Source organism: Salvelinus namaycush, chromosome 4 (assembly GCF_016432855.1).
Source record: "Salvelinus namaycush isolate Seneca chromosome 4, SaNama_1.0, whole genome shotgun sequence".
NCBI classification, from domain to species: Eukaryota; Metazoa; Chordata; class Actinopteri; order Salmoniformes; family Salmonidae; genus Salvelinus; species Salvelinus namaycush.
In genome coordinates, this window is record NC_052310.1 from 10,980,753 (window position 1) to 10,991,737 (window position 10,985).

Consider the following 10,985-nt stretch of genomic DNA (forward strand, 5'->3'; position numbering starts at 1 on the left):
AAGTGTCGAGTATGAACCATAGATTGTATACATATGAACAGAGATCATTCCTCAGTCGGACAAAAGATGCCTGACGAGAAGGTGATGTTGCCATGGTGAAAAATTCCCCATCGTCTGCAATCCCCCCCCTCCCCCCCTCCCTTCAGTCAGGCTTTTTCAGCATTGTAACAATATTCTTGAACTGCAGTCTCCTTGCTATATCGAGTGGGGTCTCATCATCCTAAAGGACAGGGTAATACATTATATTACCACCAAAGCTTAGTGAAATAGTAACATAAAATGTCCTCTTATGCTTTATCAGAGGCGTCGAGCAGGTTAGAGAAGAGATGAATAACCATAATGCAATTTGCAAAAGTGACCTCATACCTACTTTGTTTTTAATAGAAACGTCTGCCTTTTTCTCCAGTAACAGTGGAACGAGTCTGTGACTCTTCATCTGACAGACATAGTGAAGACCAGTGTTTCCCTGCTGAAATACACAGTGAACACAAAAGGTCAAATAAGTCACACAGAATGATCATTAGCTCATCATTCTAATACTACAACTATATACTTCATCTCAGTACTCACATAGTCCACAGCGTCAACCTCCACTTTAGTGCTCAAAACCAGATTCATTAGTTTCACATTCTTCCTTTGCTTGTCTTCCTGTTGAAAGGAGGAAGGTTTATACCACAGTGACCAACAACAACACTTTCCTATTGCTCTTGCAGTGTGGCTGGTCTGGGTAGCCATGACTGATGAGAGACTTAAGACTTTGCCCCACTGTATTCCAAGGTCAGCGTTTCAAAGTATATCCTACCAGAATGAAGTATCCAATCAACAGAATTGGCATGAGGATAGTGATCATCAGGTAATCCAAGAAGGAGAAGGTCCTCTTTGCAGCATAGTGCAAACATGTCCTCTGTTTCTACAGGCAGACAGGGAGAGAGAGCATGGATCAGTGCCACACATTTCACAAGACGCCCAGTGTTGGCAGGCTCCTCATTGAGAACACTAACATATTCCTGTATTGTTTATTCAATTGCATCACCTAATTGAGGAACATTCTCATTTCCACTGTAGATTCCTACAAACATTGAAGTAAATTTCACACTTGGTCTGATAGTATCCTTTTTTACCTAATATTTACATATAAATGACATAGTGACATAGTAAATAATAACTACTGTTTGTGTATTTGGTAGTCATAGAAACAAGCATAAATAAAAGTTACACAACTACTGTCCAAATGTCTCAGAACTCCATTTCCACTACCTTGTTCCTTATAACTACATCTGCCTTCAGGTCCAAAAGGTACTTGACCACTCTGATGTTTCCACATCTGCAGGCAGCTATGATTGGTGTATCGCCAGATTCCTCATCTTGAACATTTAAAGTCTTGGCATCCTCTTTTAGAATGTGGTACACCTTTTGAAGGTCGTTATCGTAGGCAGCTTGGCAAATGGGCTGCGGAAATAAGCAAATGGTAGCATGTAAAGTAACTTCATAAACCAGTTCATGCATTTGTAGGCTACGTATGGTAAATCAATGCATGTTGATTCGTCTTGACTTCACACCTGGGTCAAGGGTTTATTGAAGGATAAACAAACCAACAATGAAACAATGCCAACATCAGATACGGTAAGTGAGCCTACTGCTGCACTGAGAAGGCGCCCTTCTGTAGCCAGCGGCAGATAAGATGAGCAGCAAAACAGGTCATTCCTGTCTCACTTCAGTTATAACCGTGAGACAACCAGCAAGCCCCTCCTTAGGTCACATTCTTTATAAAACACAGATGACACCTGAGAGCGGTCAAATACAGGTCACCTCCGGTTTCTGTCAGATGGCTAGTGAAATATCATAGCTTATATGGGTATGGCCAACATTGCCCTTTAACAAGACAATACATCTGTGGGAGACCCCAAGTCACAGAGGTGCAACTTTCACATGACCCTCCCAAATAGTGAAATTGCATTTTTGTCCCCCCCAGTTTTATCATTGCACTGTGACACAAAAAGCGTCATCAGTGTGCTTTAGGACCATGCGGACGCCTCAGAGCGGCCGGCTAGGCTGTTTGGTGGTTTCAGCCAACTAGATTTAGGGCCGCGTGGACACCACAGAGCGTGCCAACAGAGGCAGCTGTTATCTATGTGTGTTATGCTTTTTCTCTGAGTTGTAAAAGCAAGTAGAACAGAAAATGAGTACTTTTTATTTAACTGATGTAGCTGGCAAGGTAACTGCTGTTTGACTAACAGAAAAAATAAGAAAAACAATTCCAGTGCTGAGCTAGTAGTGTAACTGACATGTAACATTAGCTAATGTTTGATCCCCTCTCGACTCAAGTTATATCTTAAGTGAATGAACAAGCTAGCTAGCTAGTAACTAGCTACCACAGCCAGTTCAGCTCTAGCCTCTAGCTATCTGTCAGGTAGCAGTATCTAACAGTTGTTGTGTGTATGGAAATGTTTTGTAGCTTTTGTTTTGTACCGTTTCAACAGAAGTAAATTAACTTGGCACGTTTTCGCCAGTTGATGTACCATAGAGCTAGCCAAAAGTTGGCTGACGTTATATATTATTTTTTATCCTCAATCACAGTCAGTATAGCAATGTAACGTAATTGGTCTGTCAGTTTTCCTACATAATTCCCTACTTTTCACACTGACACGGTATTAACAGCTCTACAGGCTTCAGTGTCATGGTGGACACTCAGTAGAAAACACTATGCTCATCATGTCTTAGCACGATTAGATGGTGACAGCAGGGTCTGACAGCCAGGGAAGACCAGTCTACGGAGCTCAGGTGAATTTTACAGATGCAACACTTTATTCTCTTGGTGCAGCAAACACTGGACAAGACAGAAGCTTCAAAGATTGAAATTATTTTAAGGCCGTCTGACAAACCTCAAGTTGATTTACAAACTGTAGCAAGGGTTGATAGAGGCTTTTCCTGATGACACTAAACATGTAAAACAAAAATACGAGGAAGACCTGGGAGACACTATGGATGATGATGAATGGATACAGATATGTTTGAATGCCCAGTCATGTTCATATAATCTCAGACATAAATTACTGCAGTTTAAGGCTATCCATAGAACATACTATATGTCAGTGAAACTGAATATCATGCATTCAGAAATGCAATACCTCTGCTGGAGGTGTAAAACACAAAAGGGGCCATATTTCAATATGTTGTGAAGGCTGGCTGAATTCTGGCAAAGAGTATGTACTTTATCTCAGCATGTCTACAAACTCTCCTTTCTCCCTGTTTTTCTTTGCTATGAAATGTTGATATGGGAGACTTGTCAGAAGAAACTGTGTAACCTACCATTTATAGTGGCTAAGAAATGCATTGCCATTAATTCGAAGGTTGGTTATCCTCCCACAATGTCACAATGGTTGAGACAGTAATGTCAAGTTATGCATCAATAGATTTGATTTATTTCCAGATTAAGGGTATACTGTGCAACTTTCATACAGTTTGGATGTCTTATATTGAATACTGTGTGACAAAAGGAGTCTGTATTGAAAACATGCCCACGTCATGGGAGATACCTATTTAGGCAATCCCTGCTGGGCTGCTCAGTCCTGGCAATGGGGGTCTATTGGTTGTCACTCTGGCCTAACACACCTGGAACCAATAATGAATGTTTCACTAAGATCCTAAAGCTGAGTGGAGTCTGTTGGGTTGGGGCGCTGTAGGGCGGTGGACCCATAGGGACAGGACGGAGCTCTACAGTACCACTAGGCCTATGATATGAATTACAGTGCCCTCCGTAATTATTGAGACAGTGAAGCATTTTTTATTCTTATGGCGCTATACTCCAAAAGTTTGGATTTTAAATCAAACAATGACTATGAAGTTACAGTGCAGACTGTCAGCTTCCACTTGAGTGTAATTTCATCCATAATCGGGTGATCCGTTTAGAAATTACAGCACTTTTTGTACATAGTCCCCCATTTTAGGGGCGCAAACGTATTGGGACAAATTCACTTGTATGTGTATTAGTAGTAGTAGTAGTAGTAAAAAGTTAAGTATTTGGTCTCACATTCATAGCATGCAATGACGACATCAAGGTTGTGACTCTACAAATTTGTTGGAAGCATTTGCTGTTTGTTTTGGTTGTTTCAGATTATTTTGTGCCCAAATGAAAATAATGGTAAATAATGTATTGTGTCATTTTGGAGTAACTTTTATTGTAAATAAGAATATACACTGCTCAAAAAAATAAAGGGAACACTAAAATAACACATCCTAGATCTGAATGAATAAAATATTCTTATTAAATACTTTTTTCTTTACATAGTTGAATGTGCTGACAACAAAATGTAAATCAAATTTATCAACCCATGGAGGTCTGGATTTGGAGTCACACTCAAAATTAAAGTGGAAAACCACACTACAGGCTGATCCAACTTTGATGTAATGTCCTTAAAACAAGTCAAAATGAGGCTCAGTAGTGTGTGTGGCCTCCACGTGCCTGTATGACCTCCCTACAACGCCTGGGCATGCTCCTGATGAGGTGGCGGATGGTCTCCTGAGGGATCTCCTCCCAGACCTGGACTAAAGCATCCGCCAACTCCTGGACAGTCTGTGGTGCAACGTGACGTTGGTGGATGGAGCGAGACATGTTGTCCCAGATGTGCTCAATTGGATTCAGGTCTGGGGAACGGGCGGGCCAGTCCATAGCATCAATGCCTTCCTCTTGCAGGAACTGCTGACACACTCCAGCCACATGAGGTCTAGCATTGTCTTGCATTAGGAGGAACCCAGGGCCAACCGCACCAGCATATGGTCTCACAAGGGGTCTGAGGATCTCATCTCGGTACCTAATAGCAGTCAGGCTACCTCTGGCGAGCACATGGAAGGCTGTGCGGCCCCCCAAAGAAATGCCACCCCACACCATGACTGACCCACCGCCAAACCGGTCATGCTGGAGGATGTTGCAGGCAGCAGAACGTTCTCCACGGTCTGTCACATGTGCGTGTGAACCTGCTTTCATCTGTGAAGAGCACAGGGCGCCAGTGGCGAATTTGCCAATCTTGGTGTTCTCTGGCAAATGCCAAACGTCCTGCACGGTGTTGGGCTGTAAGCACAACCCCCACCTGTGGACGTCGGGCCCTCATACCACCCTCATGGAGTCTGTTTCTGACCCTTTGAGCAGACACATGCACATTTGTGGACTGCTGGAGGTCATTTTGCAGTGCTCCTCCTGCACCTCCTTGCACAAAGGCGGAGGTAGCGGTCCTGCTGCTGGGTTGTTGCCCTCCTACGGCCTCCTCCACGTCTCCTGATGTACTGATGTACTGTCTCCTGGTAGCGCCTCCATGCTCTGGACACTACGCTGACAGACACAGCAAACCTTCTTGCCACAGCTCGCATTGATGTGCCATCCTGGATGAGCTGCACTACCTGAGCCACTTGTGTGGGTTGTAGACTCCGTCTCATGCTACCACTAGAGTGAAAGCACCGCCAGCATTCAAAAGTGACCAAAACATCAGCCAGGAAGCATAGGAACTGAGAAGTGGTCTGTGGTCACCACCTGCAGAATCACTCCTTTATTGGGGGTGTCTTGCTAATTGCCTATAATTTCCACCTGTTGTCTATTCCATTTGCACAACAGCATGTGAAATTTATTGTCAATCAGTGTTGCTTCCTAAGTGGACAGTTTGATTTCACAGAAGTGTGATTGACTTGGAGTTACATTGTGTTGTTTAAGTGATCCCTTTATTTTTTTGAGCAGTGTAATATGTTTCTAAATACTTTTACATTAATGTGGATGCTAACATGATTACAGCTAATCCTAAATGAACTGTGAAAAATTATGAGTGAGAAAGTTACAGATGCACAAACATCCTAACCCCAAGACATGCTAACATCGCACCACTACACTAATAAAATAGCTTAGCATTTTTCAAGGGGTATGATATTTGTGTGTCTATAATTTTCTCACTCATCATTATTTACAATTCCCTCAGGATTATCCATAATCATGGCAGCATCCACATTCATGTAGAAGTGTTTAGAAATAGATATTCTTATTTACAATAATAGTGAATGCAGGAAATGATGAAAGTCTTTCTGGTATTATGAAAAGTGTTTGACTTATTTCCTTTTCCTTCCTCTCCAATAGTTTTGTAAGTGTAGGCTGCTATCTATCATGTTCTACATACAATTTATTATGTAAGTACATGATGTGTTATGTTAATTAATTATAATTTAGCAGTGAATTTATTAAGTAAACCAGGTTTGTCGGCTATATGACTCGACGACTGCACCCATCTTCGATTCCCGACGTCTGCTTTTCACTGGAATGTGGTTTGCACGAAATTAACTGTTTTGTGATTTTCTTTCACCCTTTTACTCGAGACACCGATAAAGTTTCCCGAATAGTCCTTTAAATATCGTAAAGGCTAGGATGATGGCTCTCCAACCCTGTTCCTGGAGCGCTACCATCATGTAGGTTTTCATTCCAACCCCAATTCTAGCGCACCCGATTCTAATAATTAGCTGGTTTACAAAATGGGGTTGGAGTGAAACCCTACAGGAGGGTAGAGCTCCAGGAACAGGGTTGGAGAACCCTGGGCTACAGGTAGTGCTACTCAGCTGCGAGAAATTGCGTCTACCTGGCTACACCTAGCAATCCACATGCTGCACTGCGGAGGGACTATATTGAGGGGCATCCTACTAAAACTTTCTCAGAGACTAAACAACTACACACAGACTAAAAAACGTTCCCATTAAACGCGTTTAAATGACAGCTCACCTCTGAGTACACTATCCCCATGTCGCCTCTTCTTCAGTGACAAAATACTTCCCCCGCTAAAATAAAACACTTGACTTTTATTTTTAGAAGCCAGTCAAGTAAAATTTCTTCAGAGGTAGGCTAATATTTCCACAGCCGATGTATTAATTTTTCAGTTACGCACCTATCAGATTCATCATCTGGTTCCCCATGCTAGTAACGCATCTACTGTAGGGTGTGGCTTGTTTGAGACATTACCATAGAACGTCACCTTTTTTTTTTAGGTGTGTTCTAAGGGCCTTTTCACGAAGATACGTTTGCCTACACAAACCGTATTAGGCTACAGTTGAAAGCTATTGCGATGCTAATTTTAACAAGAACAGGCAACTGTGGGTAAGCACTTTGTGTAAAGGCCTAACTGCAGTCTACTGTGGTATTTTGGACCCAGTAATTGTAGAATAACTTGTGTAGGCCTACTACTGCAGTTATACTGCACTGTAACTCCAATTACACGGCAAAATTACTGCAGTAAAAACAACTTATTTTAGAAGCAGTATTTGCAGAAAACTGCAGTTATACTGCACTCTGCAATCTTTTTTCGTAAGGGATGGCGCAACAACACGGGTGTGACAGGGGAGGGGTTTATCATTGTGCCACATGTTCACTAGAATAGAGCTATCTAATAAATCTGCCCAGCATTTTTACACATGATCCTAAGCATGTTTGGATGTTAATTGCTTAATTAACTGAGGAACCACTCCTGTGTGGAAGCACCTGTTTTCAATATACTGTATCCCACATTCACTCAACTGGTTCCATTATTTTGGCATTTAGGATTTTCATTTGTAACATTATGTGGTGATTTCCATCTATCCACGTTGCAGAGATCAGCACAGCAGGGCTGCAGGAAAACGTGTGGCAAGCAGGAATTTGCCCCCAGCACCTTTGGTTCAGTTGAAGAAAAAATATTGACACAGAAGTGTTGAAAAGGAGGGACAAAGTACTGTTGTTTAGACTCCTTTGCCTCATGCTTTGTCAACTCGTGCACAATTAATCTGATCAGCTATAGCCTACCGATAACAACCACAGCTGCAGGTAGCCTAGAGAAACCCTATGCGCTCTGACCCACTCTGGCCAGGGGAAACGAAGCGGTAACGTCATGTATTCATAGCCTAAGCTATGTACTGCATTTATAGCCTAAAATAGGCCTATTTATTTGTGTTAAGAGACCATGTGAATGTGATGAAATGTTGTTTATGTTCAAAACTTCGGGTGGCTAGGCTGTCTAGACCTTATCAATCCAAAATTATTGACTGGAATTATTACATCAACACAATAGTGATGACATACTGTAGGAGTAACTTTTTAATTACAGATGCAAAGGCCTACACAGATGATATACATACGTCTATATACATAATATATATCTAGCTAGTTTTTCTATGCGTCAAACCTCTCATCGGGGACCCCTAGATGTTTTACAATTTTGTTTTAGCCCTGAACTAGTTCACCTGATTCACCTTATCAAGGGCTTGGTCAGTGGCGCCCACATTTAAAAAATAAAAAATAAAATGCATGTTATTTTGGCATTAATGTGTCACATATCAGTTTGCAAACAATATAAAAAAATAATAATATAGAATTGAGTTAATAAAGCCGCATACAAACATGGTCTCTTTTTTGTTTTCTTGAGTAACATGCTGACCAGACCGGACACGTCACGTGCGCGAGCGTCGCAAAATAAATTTAGAAATCCATGTTATTCAATTATTGCACCCACACTGCTTGCGGGCGCCAACGAGTGGCTGCGACACCAAGGGCTAAAATAGATGTCTTTCCTATTTCTGACGCAGATCGCGCTCCAAGTCCTGCCTCTCCCATCTCCTCATTGGTTTATAGAAGCAGGTACCCACGTGCCATCTCCTCATTGGTTTATAGAAGCACGTACCCACGTGCCATCTCCTCATTGGTTATACCCACGTGGGTGATAGAAAGACAAACTGTTTTGCCGGTAGTCGTGGTAATACAATGAAAGTTTAGATGCGATCACCATATAATATAAACAATGAAAAAGCCTGGAAGGAGGGGAAATGACTAGAAACGATTCGGTTGGCCGTTTTATGTGTGGATTAATTGTCGGAGTAGAGATCCTTGTGCATTTCAGGTAAAATAACAACTCAATGTTTATATCCCAGGACAAATTAGCTAGCAACAGCAAGCTAGCTAAATAGGACAAATTAACGTTAGCTAGCAAGTGCAAGCTAACTAGCTAAATTACCATACATGTTTAATGCTTTTCGACCTGTCCCCAAATTAATGTCATTGGTTCAGAATTTGTTTTGATATTTTAACCTGCGTGTCGTGATCGCGTTTGGTGTGGGGGGGCAAAATACATTTATGCACGATAGCGCACGATGGCGCACGCGCGCAGCCGGTTTGGGCAAGGTGTAAGGCAGCTCCAAAATGCAGGTGTTTCAGCCTAGCTCTGTGCTTTCTGTGGTGGTGGGGCAAGCCAGCAGAAAATATGGAGCGGTGCGCCGTGATTGGCTCAGTGTTCTGTCACTCATGGGGACACTACGTCACCGCCAAGTCTAAGAGTAGAGCTAGAAAATTCAAGCCTCTTGGGTACTGCCATAGAGTTATATTAGAAGTGCCCATCCAAGAAGGCTCAAGGTCATTGGCCACAGATAAAACAACTTCAAATCATGTTTTATCTACAGCAGCTTTGATTGGGCTGATCATGTTAACATCATACTTTCAAGATCTTAGCTTGCAGTCATCATCATGAATCGAATCGACAATCTACTGACAAATCCTTTTTATCCTTGTCATGTGAAGGGAAATAATGACGAGAAAGTGTCGATAAAACATATGGGTGCTCATCGGCTATTGGACATAAACATTACACAACAACTTGGACATCGCAAATTCAACAATGAGTGGTTTGGAAGGAATCAGTGGCTAACTGCAAGATTTGCAAAGCAATCAGCCTGCTATTCAGTGGAGTGGCTGTGTGGTTCCAAGTCTAAGATTAAGGGTCTCTTTTCCTAGTTTAAAATTATAAACATTGGCCATGCTGTCAATTAAGCTCAAAACAACCGTTAACTCGGAACTGCAAAATCGGACTTTAGTGAATTCAAGACAGCTGGGACCTCGGGAAAAACGAGCTACGACTGGGAAAATACGTTTTGAACTTTCATCCAACTCAGAATTGTAAATCCGGAAGTCGAACCTCTTTCTAGAGCTACGGCCTGAATATCACTGACGTCATCATGATTCAACCTTTCCCCCCCCAAGTTACCAGTTGTCTTGAAAGCACCATAAATCCAGAGAATGGCAGACTTTGATGACAGTTTGATGACAACATTTTCCCACAAAGGACTGCCGCGCCACCTTCCTGTTCAAGTGAGCACAGCACAAAAAGGTGAATCCAAAAATGTATGCTTCTGCATAAATTATGTAATATACCAGGGAGATATGTTTTATTTATTTAACCTTCATTTAACTATTTTCAATGACGGCCTAGGAACGACAGATTTCTACCTTGTCAGCTCAGGGATTCGAACTTGCAACCTTTCGGTTACTAGTCCAACGCTCTAACCGCTAGGCTACCGCCCCAATGTATACTGAAAGTAATACTAAGTGTACATTGTGTAGTGAGCTGTTAGTAGCCCATGTGAAACACCCTAATAATTTGGTCTATTTTCACCTCTTAATTTTGCCTACTGTTCTGACTTGGTGGTGCACATGTAGCCTATAACCTGTTTTTGAGAAATGTAATGATCGAATATTGTAAGAGGTTTCATTGTCTGCTTATATGCCCCCTTTATTTATCCTACGGTTCTGACTTGGTGTACAGGGAGAACACTAAGAACGGCCCATATTATGAATTCTGTCGCTGTACATTTCAAAAGTGCTGAACAAATAGTTATACGTTCGTCCTAGCTCGCTCATTAATGTCTTAATCGAAATTACGGATTGCCTCTTATCCGCATGTCGTCCCCTTATGCCATAGTTTGTACATCTCAATTGTCATTAGAAACCACATTTGCTTAAGCAAGTAAGCCATAACAGCTATGTTTTTTTTGAAAGGCAGTAAATGAGGGTGAATGAACTGTTTCGCTGCCAGACATGGCTCCGCTGATAGCCAGGTGTAGCAGTGGTCACCCCCCCCCCACACACACACATATCTCAACATTTAGACTTAGTATCACGAAATGTTAAGAGTGCATCTCGAACATTTTTAAAAAGCTTCCAC

The 10,985-nt window shown here is 41.9% G+C and overlaps 1 protein-coding gene across 1 annotated transcript; it reads right to left on the reverse strand.

Moving 5' to 3' along the window:
- Positions 1-142: 142 nt before the first annotated feature.
- Positions 143-6,769, reverse strand: ankrd22 (ankyrin repeat domain 22). The gene is made up of 6 exons (XM_038991141.1): positions 6,749-6,769; positions 1,258-1,449; positions 803-910; positions 571-648; positions 371-469; positions 143-220 (listed from the first exon to the last, which is right to left on the reverse strand). The coding sequence occupies exons 1-6, from the start codon at positions 6,767-6,769 to the stop codon at positions 143-145; spliced, it is 576 nt and encodes a 191-aa protein (XP_038847069.1).
- Positions 6,770-10,985: the final 4,216 nt, after the last annotated feature.